The 20,883-nt window shown below is 42.8% G+C and overlaps 1 protein-coding gene across 1 annotated transcript in view; it reads right to left on the reverse strand.

The window, feature by feature from the left end:
- TRPC6 (transient receptor potential cation channel subfamily C member 6) overlaps window positions 1-20,613 on the reverse strand; it is a 175,924-nt gene extending 155,311 nt beyond the window's left edge. The window contains exon 1 of the mRNA XM_048843607.2: window positions 20,031-20,613. Within this exon, the coding sequence (XP_048699564.1) occupies window positions 20,031-20,173 (143 nt within the window). The 5' untranslated portion in view covers window positions 20,174-20,613. The remainder of the gene's footprint in view (window positions 1-20,030) is intronic.
- Window positions 20,614-20,883: the final 270 nt, after the last annotated feature.

Consider the following 20,883-nt stretch of genomic DNA (forward strand, 5'->3'; position numbering starts at 1 on the left):
TATGGGCAGATCCTCAGCTGATATAAATTGTCACAGATCCATTGACTTTAAATGTGTTACATTAAATGGCAACACAGAAAGTGGCCTACATATTCCAAAGTGATGAGAGATTTGGTTAGTTTTTGGGTGCCCAACTTGAGACACTGGTCACTTTGGAAAATGTATCCCTGTCCCGATAACAATAAACAACAAAGTCAAGCTGGTTGACTTCTGATCATATCACCACACTCCAACTTTACTTTTCTTAACATCAGTTGCTTTTTTAAATCAAGATTTTACAATCAAGGTCAGAAAAAAAACATCAAGTACTACATCATACAAAAAAGACAGAAATTAGATGACTACAGATTTTTGCCTCACTTCAGTGGAGAACAGAAACAAATGTTCCTCATAAAATGTCTTGGGTAATTAACAAAAAGATCATGCTAAGAGCAATAGGAAAAAGAAGATAAAGAGAGAAATTGCTGCAATCCAAACTTTGGCCTTTTTGAATCAGAATTGTCAGATGTTTTTGTCAGAACTGGAACGCAAATGTCTCAGGGCTAATTTTTTATTATTATTATTATTTTATTTACTTCCAAGTGGTATGTTCTATGGTATTTTTATTAAAGTGCTCAAGCAAAACTTGCCCTCTCTCACTATCTCCCTGTGACTCGGATTGTATTGAAATCAGTTCAGTTCCACCTCATTGACGGGGTGGGGCATAATACCAGGATTTCCAGCAGTAGTCTGCACCCCCTATGCACTGCACAGCAGAACTCCAAGACAATTCTATGTGCCCTAACACAAAGGGTATGTATGGAGGTGGGCAGGTAAGTTAATGACCATGCAGATCCAATGGCAATTTCCGTTTTGCATAGTAGAAACTGTTAGGACATAGGATTAGCCTTCTGAAAATTTCACCAGCTTGTTTGTATCCATCTACATTCACTTCTTAAAAGCCTGTTCTCCTTTATATGTTCCCAAAATAAAACTATATCATAGCCTTTACATTATCATTCCAAAGCACTGACCTCCACTTTATGTAGCGTGGAGCCAAAGGAAAGTGATTTATGAAATTTAGTGCCAAAGAACATAATCTAATGAAGCTAGCAAAGAAAACCATGAAAGGCACAGGTGCTGGCTTCCTCCTTGCCCTGGGGGTGCTCAATCCCTGCTCCACCCCAGGCCCCGCCCCCACTCCACCCCTTCCCCCAATTAATTCCCAACCAAGATTCAGAGCTCAAGCAGTCACTGCACTCTGTGAGCATCTCAGCCCATTTAAATGGTGGACCACAGAGGGGAAATACAGGTGCAGTTTCCTTGAAACTGTAATAGGAATATCAGGAGCAAATGCTCTGGGTCTGATCCTGTGGGAGCCAGTGGGAATTGAGAGTGCTCAGAATCTCACAGGATTGGGCCCTAAATGCTGAACTATATGAATAATGGAGCACGGGCGTAAATGAAGTAAGAAAACTTTACAATCATGCTTTTCAGCTAACCACAACCTCTCTGGAGTTGGACTGTCCTTTGATGCCATAATGAGAAGTGGTTCTTAATGTGTATGAGGGGATATTTAATCCCTTTATTACAAAGAACACATATACGGTCATCAGATGAGTGTCTTCTTTTTAGGGATTCAGTATCGCCGTTGCTGGATTTATGGGTTATGGCGGACACTAATCAAATGACATTTTCTTTATGTAATTTCTGTCGGAAATTCTAGCATCGCCACCACTGGAGCTGTGCAGAACTTTAATTGCAAAGCCTGAAGCCATGCAAATTTTAGAGACAAGGGCTGAGCACTCACAAGTCCTGTTTTCCCAGCAGGAAGAATCAATGTTCAGGACACTGCAATATCAGATCCGTTGCTTGGTTTAGTGTTTGGATAGGGAAACAAAACTAACAACGGGCTGGATTTCAGACTAAATCAGTTTGGAATAACAAATATTTTGTCAAAACTGGAAGTGAAACCATTACTTTATTCAAAAGTTCAACAACTGAGCATTATGATTTGTCATGTGATTTCACAACAAATGGCCACCTGAAGCTTGGTAAATTATAAGGGCCAGATTTTCAAAAGCACTCAGCATTGGCCTCACTCTGTTTCCATTGACATCAATTCCCATGCTTTTCAGTGGGAAAAGAGTAGGGCTAAGGCAGTGTTGAAAGTCCCAACCCTAAGTCTTCTGGACCATTTGTTGACTGAGCTTACTCTCACGTGATCAGAAGTGATAATCACACACTTATGTCAGGGCTTTCACTGAGACAGGGTTTGCTACCTAAGTTCTGTGATTCCATAGTTTCCAGTGCACCCCTATAAAAACAAAAACCTCAACTCAATTAAAATATTTTCTAAATTCATACAAGGCCATACTGGGTCAGACCAGTGGTCCATCTAGCACAGCATCCTGTCTTCTGATAGTGGCAAATGCCAGATGCTTCAGAAAGAATGAACGAAACAGGGTAATCCACTGAGTGATCTATCTTCTGTCATCTGTTCCTGCTCCTGGCAGTCAGAAGTTTAGGGACACCCAGAGCATGGGTTTGAGTGCCTGACCATCTTGGCTAATAACCATTGATAGACCTATCCTCCACGAACTTACCTAATTCTTTTTTTAACCCAGTTATACTTTTGGCCTTCACAATATCCCCTGACAATGAGTTCTACAGTTGTGCATTGTGTAAAGAAATACTTCCTTTGTTTTGTTTTAAACCTGCTGCCTATTAATTTCATTTGGTGACCCCTGGTTCTTGTGTTATGTGAAGAAGTAAATATTTATTTACTTTCTCCACATCATTTGTGATTTTATAGACCTCAATCAGATCCCTCCTTAGTCATCTATTTTCTAAGCTTAACAGTCCCAGTCTTTTTAATTTCTTCTCATATGAAAGCTATTCCATACCCCTCATCATTCTGTTTTTCCAATTCTAATATATCTTTTTTTGAGACGGGGCAATCAGACCTGCATACAGTACTCAAAGTGCGGGTGTAATTTGGATTTATAAAGTGACATATTTTCTGCTTTATTCCCTTTCCTAATGGTGCCTAACATGCAGTTAGCTTTTTTGACTGCCACTACACATTGAGTGGATGTTTTCAGAGAACTATCCTCAGTGATTCCAAGATCTATTTCTTGAGTGATAACTGCTAATTTAGACCCCATCATTTTGTATGTATAGTTGGGATTATGTTTTCCGGTGTGCATTACTTTGCATTTATCAAAACTGAATTTCATCTTCCATTTTGTTGCCCAGTCACCCAGTTTTGTGAGATCCCTTTACAATTCTTCACAGTCAAATTTGGACTTAATTATCTTGAGTGATTTTGTATTGTCTGCAAACTTTACCACCTCACTGTTTAACCCTTTTCCCCGATCACTTGTGCATATGTTGAACAGCACTGGTCCTTGTACAAATCCTTAGGAGACCCCATATTTACCTCCCTTCCCTGTGGAAACTGACTATTTATTCCTACCATTTATTTCTTGATTTAACCAGTTAATGAACCATGAGAGGACCTCCTCTCTCATCCCATGACTGCTTAGTTTGCTTAAGAGCCTTTAGTGAGGGCCTTGTCAAAGGTTTTCTGAAAATCCAAATACACTATATCCACTGGATCACTCTTGTCCATGTGCTTGTTGACACACTCAAAGAATTCTAATAGATTGGTGAGGCATGATTTTCCTTTACAAAAGCTGTGTTGACTCTTCCCCAACAAATTATGTTCATCTATGTGTCTGATCATTCTCTTCTTTATTATCTTTCAACCAATTTGCTTGACACTGAAGTTAGGCTTCCTGGCCTGTAATTGCCAAGATCACCTCCAGGGCCTTTAATAAAAAAGTTGGCATCACATTAGCTATCCGCCAGTCATCTGGGACAGTGGCTGTTTTAAGCAATAGGTTACATACCACCGTTAGTAGTTCTACAATTTCATATCTGAGTTCCTTCAGAACTCTTGGGAGAATACCATCTGGGCCTAGTGACTTATTACTGTTTAATTTATCAATTTGTTCCAAAGCCTCCTCTAATGACACCTCCATCTGGAACAGTTTCTCAGATTTGTTACCTAAAAAGAATAGCTCAGGTACAGCAATCTCCCTCCCAGTGAAGACTGAGACAAAGAATTCATTTTGCTTCTCTGAAATGACCTTGTCTTCACTGAGTGCTCCTTTAGTATCTCAATCATCCAGTGGTCCCACTGGCAGGCTTCTAGCTTCTGATGTACTTAAGTTTGTTGCTGTTTGTTATTATTTATATTATGGTAGCCTCCACACCGTATCTGCATGCAAACATGTGTGTGTATGTGATACATTTCAAAATCCTTGGGGAAGATGCCAAATATTAGATTACTACTATTTAGGAGGCCTAAGGCCTGAATACACAGAACAGTCCTAACAAAGTTTAGTACTTGGATTTGGATATTCTAATTATATCTAAAAGTAAGGTGATGGGTTGACCTTTAAAAAGAAATGAGGATTTGTCTGCAGTATATCTGGATATGCATAGCACAGGCAATCCCTCACACTAAAGAAAGCACAGTGCATTCATCAAAAAGAGGAAGCCCTCCATTTTCAAGGGGGCCTAATCAGCTAGTTATAATTCTGAAATACCAGCAAAATATCAGAAAGCTGTTGCACCAAATTAATCTGAGTTTAAAATCCCTGCCAGGGATGAATAGAAAAATCAGGGAAGCAGGAACTAGAGCCAACTGGCAAACTGGTAGAGAAAGATAATGCTAATACCTCTTCTAGTAAACTGCTATCTTCACAGATGGGTGATAATGCCCCAGCCTGCAGCCTATGCAGAGAACTGGTCCACCAGGCAAATGCCCAGTTGTCATGTGACCCATTCTGATTCTGGTGAGGCAGATCAGGGATCCAGACACCAGAGGATGACAAGGGGGAGACAGGAGGATAACTGTGTTGCTCACCTGAGCTCAATGTGTCCAGTGCCCAGTTCTGACGTGAATCATAGAATATAAGGGTTGGAAGGGACCCCAGAAGGTCATCTAGTCCAACCCCCTGCTCGAAGCAGGACCAATTCCCAGTTAAATCATCCCAGCCAGGGCTTTGTCAAGCCTGACCTTAAAAACCTCTAAGGAAGGAGATTCTACCACCTCCCTAGGTAACGCATTCCAGTGTTTCACCACCCTCTTAGTGAAAAAGTTTTTCCTAATATCCAATCTAAACCTCCCCCACTGCAGCTTGAGACCATTACTCCTCGTTCTGTCATCTACTACCATTGAGAACAGTCTAGAGCCATCCTCTTTGGAACCCCCTTTCAGGTAGTTGAAAGCAGCTATCAAATCCCCCCTCATTCTTCTCTTCTGCAGGCTAAACAATCCCAGCTCCCTCAGCCTCTCCTCATAAGTCATGTGTTCCAGACCCCTAATCATTTTTGTTGCCCTTCGCTGGACTCTCTCCAATTTATCCACATCCTTCTTGAAGTGTGGGGCCCAAAACTGGACACAGTACTCCAGATGAGGCCTCACCAATGTCGAATAGAGGGGAACGATCACGTCCCTCGATCTGCTCGCTATGCCCCTACTTATACATCCCCAAATGCCATTGGCCTTCTTGGCAACAAGGGCACACTGCTGACTCATATCCAGCTTCTCGTCCACTGTCACCCCTAGGTCCTTTTCCGCAGAACTGCTGCCTAGCCATTCGGTCCCTAGTCTGTAGCTGTGCATTGGGTTCTTCCGTCCTAAGTGCAGGACCCTGCACTTATCCTTATTGAACCTCATCAGATTTCTTTTGGCCCAATCCTCCAATTTGTCTAGGTCCTTCTGTATCCTATCCCTCCCCTCCAGCGTATCTACCACTCCTCCCAGTTTAGTATCATCCGCAAATTTGCTGAGAGTGCAATCCACTCCATCCTCCAGATCATTTATGAAGATATTGAACAAAACCGGCCCCAGGACCGACCCTTGGGGCACTCCACTTGATACCGGCTGCCAACTAGACATGGAGCCATTGATAACTACCCGTTGAGCCCAACAATCTAGCCAGCTTTCTACCCACCTTATAGTGCATTCTTCCAGCCCATACTTCCTTAACTTGCTGACAAGAATACTGTGGGAGACCGTGTCAAAAGCTTTGCTAAAGTCAAGAAACAATACATCCACTGCTTTCCCTTCATCCACAGAACCAGTAATCTCATCATAAAAGGTGATTAGTCAGGCATGACCTTCCCTTGGTGAATCCATGCTGGCTGTTCCTGATCACTTTCCTCTCATGCAAGTGCTTCAGGATTGATTCTTTGAGGACCTGCTCCATGATTTTTCCAGGGACTGAGGTGAGGCTGACTGGCCTGTAGTTCCCTGGATCCTCCTTCTTCCCTTTTTTAAAGATTGGCACTACATTAGCCTTTTTCCAGTCATCCGGGACTTCCCCCGTTCGCCACGAGTTTTCAAAGATAATGGCCAATGGCTCTGCAATCACAGCCGCCAATTCCTTCAGCACTCTCGGATGCAACTCGTCCGGCCCCATGGACTTGTGCACGTCCAGCTTTTCTAAATAGTCCCTAACCACCTCTATCTCCACAGAGGGCTGGCCATCTCTTCCCCATTTTGCAATGCCAGCGCAGCAGTCTGGGAGCTGACCTTGTTAGTGAAAACAGAGGCAAAAAAAGCATTGAGTACATTAGCTTTTTCCACATCCTCTGTCACTAGGTTGCCTCCCTCATTCAGTAAGGGGCCCACACTTTCCTTGGCTTTCTTCTTGTTGCCAACATACCTGAAGAAACCCTTCTTGTTACTCTTGACATCTCTGGCTAGCTGCAGCTCTAGGTGAGCGGTGAAGCACACACAAATCCTGCATCAGTGAATTCCCAAGATGTCATGGCTAAAGGAGACATAAATGTGAGCTCTTTTCCTTCTTTTTAAATAATGACTCAACTGGCCTAAACAAGTAATGTTTTCTGCTGTCAACAGAGAGTTGGCCAGGGCCTGATAAAATACATGTGAGCTCCTCCATCTGGGTGGTCTGGCAAGATTCCCATTGACTTCAGTATTCTTAGGATTTCACCCTGGAAGATCACGGTACCGCTGGTTGTAGGAGACACAAGATCCTTGCTTAAACATTATCAGGACACTGTGTGTAAACTTCCACTGCCATTGCCTAATCTCTGCCTGTTCTGTGAAAAGAGGACTTCATTTCCAGGACAGGCAGTGGATTCTTTCTTGGAGCAGTGGACTTTGTCTGGGGTTTACTCCTTGGTGTCCCCATCTGGATGCCTTGTTTTGACACTGTGACATGTTCCCCCGCCTCTCCCGTTCCTGTTTAATTTTTTGTCCCCTATAATCTCTTGAGTTCTGACCTCTGTGACCCTTCCCACACCTGAGGTGGTGGGCCTTCAAGTTATTAAATAGACTGGCAACTTTGATCCATCCACCATCCCACCCTTCCATCCACTAAACCATGCAGGTTCTCACTGGCACACATCACTAGTATCTGAGCACTTTCCAACAATCTCACTCCTTCTTCCTTCCCTGCTAGCAGAAGGCAGGCTTAGATTTGTTTTGCTTTTAATTATTGTTGTATATAGGAGAGTAGGACTGTGGGCATGACTAAGGGTACTATTGCAGGAATGTTTGAGCAAAGAGACAGATGTTGGATTGTGCATTTGGTTCTGAGTGATACAAGGTTATTACTACACTATTTGTCATTCTTATTTCATCTGACAGTTTACTTCATAACCACCAAAACCACATTTAAAAAAAAAAAAAAAAAAAAGCACTCCATATGTAGTAGAAACCCCACCCAGCAGGTCCATCCCACAGTAATGGATTTTTTGTCTAATTTAGTGAAATTTTCTTTATGGAAGTAAGTGACTAACAGTTCCTGTAAGAACCATGCAAGCAGGGAGCTATATAAATTTCCCAAACAGCTTTGACAATGCATCTAAATCCTGATCTGCAGCACCCAAGCTATTCCCCTAGTAAGGCTCAAGAATCTGATACCATTCTTCATTACTTGTGAAAAGTAACAGGAGCTTATTTTTGGATGTGTTCAAATATCTTTCCCTCAGTGCCCCACCAAATTGCATTCACCATCATTCTACTAAAAGGAATGATATGCTGAAGTCATTTTGAAATGGATACAGAAAATAAACTGGGATTCAATAAGCCACCACCACATTGTTTCTCATAATTTCTTGCACAATTTCTAAAAAGTATTCTTGATTTAAGTACTTAAATTGTCAGTGCTTAACAAATAATAAAATAATTACACTACTTTGAGATCAAAATGTTAATCCATGCCAGAGAAAACTGAATAAAATGTTTCAGAGTAACAGCCGTGTTCGTCTGTATTCGCAAAAAGAAAAGGAGGACTTGTGGCACCTTAGAGACTAACCAATTTATTTGAGCATGAGCTTTCATGAGCTACAGCTCACTTCATCGGATGAAGTGAGCTGTAGCTCACGAAAGCTCATGAATAAAATGTAATTCTCACTAATATTTTGTCCATATTTAATCATCATAACTTCTATTTGAATACATCCTACTATCCCAAAGCCCTTTAAGCTACTGTAGAGTAGACTGCACACACACGTGCACCACACATGCACATCAGTGAACTGAAGACATCTCTGAGGTTCCTGTCCAACGTTACACAGCACTTTGGGGCAGGAAATTAACAATGCTCTAGCCCAGTAAAATTACAGCGATAATGTAGGTAGGCAGAATGTAATTACTCAAACTTTTCTTCAGTCATGTCCCCTATGCTGAGGCACAAAGGCCATGAGGAAGGTGACAAAGCCATCAGGCTGACTCACCTTCACCTAGGGATTTCCATTGCTCTACAGGTTTCCGAGCAGCAGCAGTGTTAGTCCGTATTCGCAAAAAGAAAAGGAGTACTTGTGTGCATCCGATGAAGTGAGCTGTAGCTCATGAAAACTTATGCTCAAATAAATTTGTTAGTCTCTAAGGTGCCACAAGTACTCCTTTTCTCATTGCTCTACAGGAATTCTCTAGGTTGCCGCTTATAACAGCTTTCCACACAAAGCAGTTTGGGGAAGGTGTGTAGCAAAAAATTGGTCCTTGTTATTAACACTGATAGTGCAAACATGAACTATACTGTGTGTGCACAGTATTTCTCACCATTCCACTCCTCCATCCAAACTTAGCAAATCACATATACTTACATACCAAGCTCGACATCTTAAAAACATAATTCTTTTTGTTTAGAGAACAGACTTGTTTTGTATTTCAGTAACCATATGAAAATCTATCTGTAAATGTACATTGTTCATAAGATTCTACAGTGCATTTAAGTAAATTCTACAAATAAACTGCTGAAAATCAGACCAGATGGATTATTAATTTTATCATAACTCAGACTACTTGATAAATGACCTCCTATTTATCTGCATAAATTCAATTTGACAATACATATTTACCAATAATACACCAGTGCTTAACATGTAATAACCACCTTCCTCACCAAGTAGAACATACAGGGCTCAACTTGCCTCCTGCTGATGCACTGGTGTGCAATTTATAGCCCCTGTACCAGCAGGAGCAGCTGCACTGAAGGGCTATGCTTACACAGCACTCTCACTGGATTCAACCATTTCAAAGAGCATTTACAGGAGGACTCCATAGAATATTCCCTGGTGGGGGCCACTCAAGGGATTTGTTGGAACGGAGCATTTAGAGGAATCCTGGCTACACCCCTCACCCTAGCTATAATAATTCACTTTTGGAGCTATGCTGTATGGCTCTATGGCCCTACTGAGGTGTGATGATACTTACAACAGGCCTCTGATTTTCTGAGGCAAAGTGGATAGTGTTGGCCTGAAATCCTTCCTCCACTGCCCCTAAAGAACGACTGAAGCATGAGCCTCCATTTCAGCTTCGAGCCACAGAAAACTTTCTAGTTTATCTCTCTTCTCATTTTTTGATGGCAGAGTAAATACAAGAGAACCAAAGACATTTAGAGCTCTTGGTGTAAAAGGAGAATCTGCCACGCCTTTTGAAAATATGTGACCATTTTGCTAATGCTTTTTTGAGATATTTGTAAGAGGGCATAGCATCTCAAAGCCTCTAAGCAGCAAGACTGGCACTGTTGGATACAGCTGCCATATTGCACCATACTCCCCAAAGTGATTAGGTCTAATGAAGAGTCTGAAAGATAATTTTACAGCGTATTTCAAGCAGAGTAGTTGAGAAGGGAAATAAAACTGATGCCAGGGGAGTAGCTGACTATTAAATTGCATTCAGTGAAATTACACGTTTTGCTCAACATATATAGGGGTTAGAAATATGCATTGACCTTAATGTTGCCTACAAATTACCTGATTTGAAAACTGCTGAAACCAAGGAACAAGCTGTGCCTTCAGACAGTGATAAAATTCAAAACTCTTCTCTTTTTAATGTGATATTCTGCTTGCTTTACAGCTCATCTTTTAGTGCACACTTGTTTCTCCACAGATTTACAAGAAAGTGTGTTTTTTGCAATTCAAATTGTTTTTAAAAACTTGAATAAGCAATATGAACAGATTGGACAGACATCTTCATTTTGGCTGGGTCTGCAATGAATTATTGTTATTGACCCATTATTGACCCTACAATTAATTATTACAATGAATTATTATTCAGCCTCAAAATTTACACACATGTATAGTCATTACCACATCAGATAGCACATCTGCATCTAGATTGGGATTAGACTCCAAACCTAATTCTCAGTCCTGTTTTCCATCTGCAAGACAAGGCTGCCTGCCAATGAAATACTGTCTGCTGCCTGATCTATAGATTATATATTTATTATATTGATTACTTTAGAATTCCAAGTTTGAGGGTTGACTGGTTCTCGTCCCAAGATCAGGCCCAGTTTTATTAAAATTTCTGTATAGTTGTGAACCCCAATGTGCAGGGTTGCAACACTCACACTATAGAAACTCTCCTATATTTACAATAATGTATTAATACATTTAGCAAAGTCACGAACACTGCAGCTCAGTAAGGGAGATAGAGAGAATGCAAAATGTACCTTTGAAATCCATATACACCGCTACCCCGATATAACACTGTCCTCGGGAGCCAAAAAAATCTTACCACTTTATAGGTAAAACCGCGTTATATCGAACTTGCTTTGGCCTCAAGAATTTCCATTATTAATAGTCACTTCCCACCCCTGACTGACCCCTCAGAACCCCCGACCCATCCAACCCCTCCCCCCACTCCCTGTACCCTGACTGCCCCGACCCCTATCCACACCCCCGCTCCCTGACAGCCCCCCCCAGGACTCCCACGCCCTATCCAATGCCCCCGTTCCCCCTCCCCTGACCACCCCGCCCCCAGAACCTCTGAACCATCCAATCCCCCCTGCTCCCTGTCCCCTGACCGCCCCCCGAGACCCTCTGCCCCTTATCCAACCCTTTGGCCCCGGCCTGGCACCCTTAACACACCACTCAGAGCAGTCTGTCGGAGTCAGACACACTGACATGCTGATCCAACGGAGCGCACAGCCCCGCCCCCCAGAGCACTGCTTTACCATATTACATCCGAATTCGTGTTATATTGGGTTGCGTTATATCGGGGTAGAGGTGTACTCACACCATCCCTTGCAGAACAACCTGAAATGTTAGCCATTACCTTCCTCATCACCATCATCTTCCTGCTCATCACCAATGGCCATCATTCTGGCACCTCCCAAGAGCTACCTCTCTGTCAGCTACTGCCCACAGACTAGAATACAACTTTAATATGTTACATTGTCGCCACCAAGTCTAATGCATATTCACTAGGAGTTTCTCCCCTCTTCCTTATTTGTATTTCTTCATTCTACTAATGTTGGGGTGTCCTTCTTCTATAGGTTAGTATATCAGTGATCTCAACTTATTATCATATAGATGAATTCTTTGCCACGGCACTCTTGTGGTCAGTCATCTGAGGATATTAACTTATGTTCCTGTGGTTGACTGGTGTCATTATGGACAAACTTCAAAATTCACCCTTACACATTCTATTCAGCTCCCCAAAACTTGGGGGTTTCCTTCAGGATGTTTATCTGTGCCAAAGTTCATAGGCCTTAAACTTTATGCTAACTGCTAAAACTAATGTCTTACAGGATACAGGCCTATAGGTTCCTGGTATTACTGCTGAATATAATAAAGGCAGAATATAATGAAGGCAAGGCAATGAATATAATGAAGACAAGTTATCCCAATGGGCTACAGGCACCAGAGGAACAATAACCCAAACATTTGTACTTCAGCAAACTTTTTAAATACATATAGGTCACTATATATCTTTTGATTCTTTAAAGGGACAGAATGACTCCAGAGGAAGAGAGTCCACTCATCTACCATTCCAAAAGTATAACCATGCAAGAGGACACCAAATTCAAAAGGCCTTCTTATCTACATATTTTTGGAGACAGTCTGAAGTGTGTTTTTTCCACCAAAAGGTTTGGAGATTGTTCTAAACTTAAAGAGAAGTGGATATTTTAGGCTGAAACCAGAGCTCAAATATGGGGTATTATGCCACACAGACTACTTCTGCTATGAGTTTAAAAAAATTTTTTTTTGAAAATTGCAGCATGCTATCCCTTTTTGATTCCAGTACCAATGCTGTGTGAGACACAGCTGGCAGCTGCTAGTGGAATTGAAGGTGTTCTGAGGAGGAACAAAGGGATAATCCTCTACAGTCTTCCGCTGTTTTATTGTGTCTCAGTTCCAATGTGGTTACAGTGCTGCTACAAGGGAACAGTGTGGTTTAAGGGCACAACTATTTCCCCTTACTCTTGGAGAGCAATGTTCTCCCGAGTGACTTGCTGGTTAGGAACTTTGCTACTTCTCTCTTGCAACTATTATCTAGTGGTGCTAGAACCTCAGGGTGGGAATTTCAAAAGTGCTTAGATCAGAGGGACTTGGGTGCTTAACTCCTTTAGGCTCTTATAGAAATCTCTCACTAAATTTCTGCCTCTGGGAGCAGTAAACTTTACACAATAGCCTTTTAGCTGTCAAACTTTTCACCTTTTTCCCCTCTCAGCACTAGCAGGGACCACAATATTTGCATATAATCTCGCCTCACTTTCTCACTCTGTTTATCCTTTTACAAGGGCTCTCACTTTCTATAGGTAGTGGCTGATCATCTCTACAGTTCCAAGTATTGATCTGTTTTCATTCACTTTTTTCATTCTGTACTGTTATTTCCCCTCTGTCGAAATTCCTTCCTTCTCTGCCCTATGCATAAGCCAAAATTCCATAAAAATATTTGATCTGACTTCTAAGAAAGGTAATAGCTGCCTTTGATATGGTAAAGCCATTCTCAGGACAGATGCTGTATGTAGGATTCTCAGTATTATAATAAAATACATTGTGGCAGATACAAAGCATCACCTATATTCCCTTCGCTAGCTAATAGTACTGAAGCTCAAGTTTAGCCTCAAATCCACCAGCAGGTCTGGCATGTGATGCTTTTTCTAGCCATAGCACTAGCTGGAATGCTGAACTAGTGTGTGCCAGTTTAATATTTTCAGTTATTTTACAATTCATATGTACTTTCCTAATAAAGCACAATAGGTCTAATTCAGCCCAAATTTAAGCAGGCATAATCCCCGGAAGGCAAGGCAGCTGCATCCATTTATGCTGACACTCAATTTGGCCCAACGTGTCAGAACTCAAAAAAATTGATTTACAGGACTTTATAGAAATATGTCATGACCAAGGTATCATCACTAAAGTCTTTGACATTCATTATGCCCCAAAAAGGAACCTGTTTTGTACTTTAAAAAATATTAAAGTAATTGCCTTCTATGACGAGATAACTGGTTCTGTGGATGAAGGAAAAAAGTGGACGTGTTATTCCTTTACTTTAGCAAAGCTTTTGATATGGTCTCCCATAGTATTCTTGCCAGCAAATTAAAGAAGTACGGGCTGGATGAATGGACTATAAATTGGATAGAAAACTGGTTAGATCATTGGGCTCAACGGGTGGCGATCAATGGCTCCATGTCTAGTTGGCAGCCGGTATCAAGCAGAGTGCCCCAAAGGTTAGTCCTGGGACCGGTTTTGTTCAATATCTTCATTAATGATCTGGAGGATGGTGTGGATTGCACCCTCAGCAAGTTTGCAGATGACACTAAACTGGGAGGAGTGGTAGATAAGCTGGAGGGTAGGGATAGGATAGAGAGGGACCTAGACAAATTAGAGGATTGGGCCAAAAGAAAGCTGATGAGGTTCAACAAGGACAAGTGCAGAGTCCTGCACTTAGGACGGAAGAATCCCATGCACTGCTCCAGACTAGGGACCAAGTGGCTAGGCAGCAGTTCTGCAAAAAAGGGTCTTGGGGTTACAGTGGACAAGAAGTTAGATATGAGTCAACAGCGTGCCCTTGTTGTCAAGAAGGCTAACAGCATATTGCGCTGTATAAGTAGGAGCACTGCCAGCAGATCGAGGGAAGTGATCATTCCCCTCTATTCAGTGTTGGTGGGTCCTCATCTGGAGTACTGTGTCCAGTTTTGGGCCCCACACTACAAGAAGGATGTGGAAAAAGTGGAAAGAGTCCAGCGGAGGGCAACAAAAATTATTAGGGGGCTGGAGCACATGATTTATGAGGAGAGGCTGAGGGAACTGGGATTATTTAGTCTGCAGAAGAGAAGAATGAGGGGGGATTTGATAGCTGCTTTCAACTACCTGAAAGGGACGGATGGATGGATCTAGACTGTTCTCAGTGGTAGCAGATGACAGAACAAGGAGTAATGGTCTCAAGTTGCAGTGCGGGAGGTTTAGGTTGGATATTATGAAAAACTTTGTCACTGGGAGGGTGGTGAAGCACTTGAATGCATTACCTAGGGAGGTGGTGGAATCTTCTTCCTTAGAGGTTTGTAAGGTCAGGCCTGACAAAGCCCTGGCTGGGATGATTTAGTTTGGGACTGGTCCTGCTTTGAGCAGAGGGTTGAACTAGATGATCTCCTGAGGTCCCTTCTAACCCTGATATTCTAGGATTATCTATGAATAAAGGTTGTCAAGCAATCTGATTCAAAGCAAATCTGATTGATATAAGGAGTTTGTTCCCAGTAAATACGAACTCCTTTGTAATGTATAAACCAAGTTTGGATCAGTAGCTGCACCATTTATCTAGCCCTGTTATGGAATAAAGGAAGGTAAATGATGACAGTGAATAAATTCTTTTAAACAGGAATGTCTCTTTCTGTTAAGCAAAGAATCAGACACTGTTAAAGACGCTATATACTAAGGCCCCTGATCCTGCAAACATGTACATATATACTTAACCTTACAACCATGTGTAGATCCACTGATTCAAAGTGTTTTAATGTGGTGTTTGCAGGATTGGGGCCTTAAATTGTAAACACAATGAACAGTTTAAAGACTTCTAAAATAACTGTTTAAATAAAACAGTCCAAACATTAGAGGACCTTGAAATTTACATATTGCATATTCTCAAAGCAATACAAACTCTGTAAAGAGGCTTGACACGCACAGAATGATCACTAGAGGAAAACTTTTCCCGAAGGTTAGCACACTTTCTTCACACTTTCAAAGTGCTAATCATGTTACACATGTTATGCCATTAATTGTGTTATTCTACAGTTACGGTGAGAAGGGAGTTTTCTCAGTTCTTACTCAGGCACAGCTTCTATGGACTTCAGTGCTAGCTTTTCTTCAGTAAGGAATGAGAAAGCATGGAAGTGTAGGACTGGAAGGGGCTCGAGAGATCATCTAGTCCAGTCCCCTGCATTCAAGGCAGGACTATGTAACAACTAGACCATCTCTGACAGGTGTTTGTCTAACCTGTTCTTAAAAACCTCCAGTGATAGAGATTCAACAACATCCCTAAGCAATTTGTACCAGTGCTTAATGACTAATGATTTAATCAGGACTAAGGTAGGACTGCCACATTCCAGCTGAGTACCCTAAACACTGGGCTATATAGTTGGTTGGTCAGTCTCTCCTTCCCAATTTTTAGTTATTTATACAAAGTGCAGCAGCTCCAACAGGAGAGATTGTGTTCTGATGGGGAATGAATACAAATGTCAAAACCTTGAAATTTTTCACAAAATGAAATTCTTGCTTTCCAGCCAGCCCCTCTTACAAGAATTTGTTTAAGGAATTTAGTCAAAGTTACAGATGCTCCATATCACTGAGGAACAAGCCCTCAGTGTACATTTTTACCTCTGAAATAAGTGAATTATTACCAGTAATATACTGATCAAGATTAATGATGACATTATTAGAGTAAGTAGCAGTTTTACTTCAAACACACTGTCAGCATTGTAGTCTGAAATTCCCATAAAAAGAGTACCATGTCTTCATTTAAGACATTAAGTGTCCACTTTTGTTCCACAGCTCAAGCCATTTCACCTTGTGCAATGCAATTGAGATGAAGGAAACTTAGATTATTACCTTTAATTCAGGTGTTAAAGAGAGCCTGAAATGAAATTAATTATTGCCTTTCTTCTTTTAATCAACAACAGCCATACTGACAACTTCACAAGCTTATATGTTAGGAATCCAAAAGTGAATCTTATAAATAAATAAATACAGTTAGATACCCTGATTCTATTCCACAACAATCACAACCCTTATCCTATCTGACCCTGAAGGATAGACAATTCAGAAAACTTATTTTCCTAGGGCCCAATCCTGTGAGGTGCTTGAAGCCTGACACTCTCATAGAAGTCAATGGGGAAAATACCACTTGGGAGGCACACAGCTTGTAGGACTGACTCTCTAAATTGTTGATATCATAAATGCTGCAGCTACCTCTTCAGCTGCTGACTTAGTATTTTCTGTTTATATTTTATATACATCACTACTGGAAGATGAAAAAAACACATCACCCTGTCTCTTGAGATAAGCACATAGTGCCAGGTAATTTATGTTTAGAGTACAATTAAAGGCATAACTGGAATTCATCTGATAATAAATTTGAGAAAAATAGGAAACTGAAGAAATATTTTGTTTTAGAAACTTACTAACGGGAATTACTGTTGCATAGTGTAACATATAGCACTCTCTGTATTCTATATATTTACCAAGAACATACCTTTGTCATCTGACTCTACGTACCTTGTTAAATATAAAGAAACTGCCAATAATGAACAGATGAACACAAAGGTCTTGATCCTGTCAAGACTTACACAGAGGATTTACTTTATGCACTTTGAGTAGTCCCACTGACTTCAGAAAGGGAACTCAGTGTAAGGCTAAGCATGTGCTTACGTTTTTGGAGGACTGGAGCCTTAACTAGTAATCTAGCTAATTTAAAGCATACAAGTAACTGTACTCCACTAGCCCCAGTGACAGCCCAGCTTTCTTGTCAATTTTAGGGCTCTAGCATGGAGCCATGAAATTGACAAGAATGACAACCAACAGTCAATGTAAATAAGGCAGGGCCTACACCAGCTGTGTTGCCCTAACTACATCAACATAAGCCCTACATCTCTGGTGCAGATGGAGTTATTATGTCGGTGTAGTAGGGCTTACATGGACAGGAGCAAGAGTAGTGTGTACACAGACATAATTTGGTCAACATAAGCTGCCTTTTGTCAACCTAACTCTGTAGTGTAGACCAAGCCTAGGTTACAGTTTGTTTGGTAATGCAACTTACTCTAACCATCTCTCTGCACTATATGACAAGTGCTAAATTGTATCTCATATTTACTTACTTAGAGCTTCTGGTAGGGGGAGGGGAGTAACAAAAGAAGGGGGAGGAATCTTCCCACAGGTCAAATACAAAAGTGGGTAACATATACTTTGTAACACAGTACCTTTAACTTATCCTTCTTCAAATATTGTGCTGTATTGCTCTGCGTTACAACCCTAGAGCAAAAAGTTTGTAAGTCCTTTTTGTATGTGCACGTGATAGTAAGATCCCCCCCATTACTGTTTGCCAAAAATGTCCTTAATACAGTAATTGGCTTTGCCAAGAAACATAGTATGTAAGAGATTAGTAGCTTTATGTTAAAACATTTTACTTTAACACAATAGTTGATGCTAGTTTCTTAAAACTATCTAATTCACTATCACAAACTATTATACTTTCTCCTAGACCTTCACATTAGCTTAGACACAAATTGAGACTTTCATCATATGATTTACCAGACTAGCACCATAAAACATTGGCTATTATGTGATTCACTGAGGGCAGAAAAAACTATTTTAAATATTCAGCTCTAGATATACTAGATATCAGTATAAATATCTAATCCCATTGCTGTCTGAGAGTTTTTCTGACTATTATTCCCTTTCTACACCAGGCTGGTTGATAAATCTTATCTAGGCAAAGTACCATATGTCAGAGGAGGTTGACCAGAGGAATCAGTTAAGTAGTAGAATACATGATGGAGTATGTCAGTTTGAAAGAAAGTTTGTCTTGTAATCAACTGAAATTATAGATTCTTGTCATGTCACATAATATAAACATTTTCCCACTCTGTGTTGCCTCTTCCCTCAGAAACACTACCAAGTGATAACTATACCAGTCACATGGATAATATATAACTAGAGATGTTGTAGGCAATGTATTGCCCTGATTGTTTAAAAAAAATATTCCTGGAATCTTAGTACTGTAAAAAGTAGAAAAATTAAAGTATAATCTTCTTACACCTGCTAATTTAAAAATTGTAATTCAGTGGCACTCTGAATATCAAATTGCCAAGCCTGTCTGATTTGGACTGTACATACCAATTGAGAAGATTGTGGCTTTATGAATTAGAATGTAATGTGCACCCAATAAGGACCACTGACCATAGAAGTTACTATGACTTTAGAAGACACATTGCAGGGTGTTAATTTTAAACAGACCAACCAGTGCAGTTCGTAACATGCTCCATATTTAGTTAAATCTATTCTATTCAGTTAGGACTTTATTTCAGTGACAGTATAGCAGGGCATATATTACCTTCCATGTCTTTGGTTCTGTCTATTCCAGTTAACTCATATTCAGTTACTTTTCTCTCTTTTTCTAAAAAAACAATTACAATATACAATTCTACTACGGGAAAGGTGACCAAATTGTTCAGTCCCAGTCTAATCTCCATTTCACCTGTCAAATGATGTTCTGTTGCAATGAATGTTAGTAGCAACAACAAACAAACAAACAAACAAAGCCCCCCACAAACTACAGCTGCCAGATGTCTTTTCTAGAGATATAACATGAGACAAACATACCAAACTAAAACTACCATATCAAAACTAAAAATCATCTCCATTAGCAAACGGTAATATGAAAATGAATGGCTCATATGTTCATTTGCTTTTAGAGGACAAACTGAAGCAAACCCTGGTTGAGAGGCCACCGTTCCTAAGCCTTGAAAAAGTGTGCGTAACTTTCATTTCAAAACTTAAATAAAGATTGCGAGGACTTCCTGGTAAGGTGGTAGCTGGAGAGTCAGACTTTCTTGTAGCCTCCTCTCCCAGGCATTTGTGAGCAGCCAACTAGTCCCCACCTAGAACGATGAGACGTTGCCTGCTGACTTCAGGGCGCATCCTAGTGAACCGCGCTGCTGCTTGCGGGAGGGAAAGGACAGGACCCGCTCAGGTAGCGCTGCAGAGCAGGACCCGGATTTTTTACAAGCCTGCTTGTTTTTGTAAACAGGCCGCTTATTTCCTTTTATCCACCATCCCCTCATGAGCTCAGTGCCTGCTCTTCGCGATGCAAACCCACAGATCAACTACGAACTCCCGAGTATTTGTTTGGTGACCGTTCCCAGCGAGAGGGGGAACCCAGACAGGCCATGCGCTTGCGGGGCTGCAGGCTGTGTCTCGGCCCCCTCGCCCCACGCCCAGACCCCGCGCGTCCCAGGCTACCGCGCCCTGAGGCCGGAGAGGGACTCCCGCTCGCCGCCGCCTGAGCGCCAGCCGGCAGAGGCTCGGTCCCCCGGCCCGCCCCCAGCGCGCACCTGCACCTCGCTGCGCTGGGGCTGGGGCTGGAAAGTCCTGCTGCCGCCCGCCCCCAGCCCCACGCCTGCCGCCCTCGGGAGGCCGCTTCCCCCCCGCTGCCTCTCTGCCCCGCGGCCACCCCAGCTCCCCGCCGGAGCCGCGACCCCGCGCGGGACTCGCTCACTCACACGGGGTAGTAGGCGTAGGGCGGCAGCGGGTTCTCCTCGCACGCCCCCGGGGCCAGGAGCAGGTAGTCCTGGCTGTCGGTCCTCCGGCCCGGCCTGGCCGGCGAGCTGCTCGGCCGCGGCGCGTAGGGCTGGCCGCGGCTCATGCTGTTCCCGGGGGTCTCCGAGCTTCGCGCCGGGGCGTGGAGGGGGGCCCAGGACCCTCGGTTGGGGCTGAGGAGCCGCAGAGACCCGGGCGCCCCCGAAGGCAGCGCCGGCTCTCCCAGCCTGGCACTCCCCCTCAGCCACGCGTCCCGCGCCCGGGTGCCACCGCTCGGCTGCTCCGCTGCCTTGGGGCGGCCGGGCTGGGGCACCGGGCTCCTTCAGGGCCGCACCCGGGCCGCCATGGGGCCCGCAGAAGAAACCCTCGGGCTCCCTCGCTGCCTGGCGTCTCCAGTCAGCGGCCGGAGGGCAGCAGCGCCCCCGGCTCCCTCCACGCCCACAGCCAGGCACGGGGCCAGCAGCCACAACCGCGGCCGCCAGCAGCTCCCAGCCACACTGGCTGAGAGGAGCGAGGGAGCGGAGTTACTATGTCAGTCGGCAACATCCTCCTCCCCAGTCGTCACTGCCCGGCGTTTGGAGCCAGGAGTAAAAGTTTGCACAGCCCCGTCCTGAGCGGTGTCCTCCCTAGAGCTGCGGGAGATCCGCTGCCAACGGGCCAGTGCCCTGAGGAGCTGGAGCTGGGAGGTCTGGAAATGCCCATCGCCCTTCCGCTATAAACTACCTGCTCCCTGGGTCTAGACGCTACAGTCCCAGGCTGGGAGTGGAGCCCTCCCTTCTCCTTTAATATTGTTCCCTAGGTGATTTGCCTATCAAA

Source organism: Caretta caretta, chromosome 1 (genome assembly GCF_965140235.1).
Source record: "Caretta caretta isolate rCarCar2 chromosome 1, rCarCar1.hap1, whole genome shotgun sequence".
NCBI classification, from domain to species: Eukaryota; Metazoa; Chordata; order Testudines; family Cheloniidae; genus Caretta; species Caretta caretta.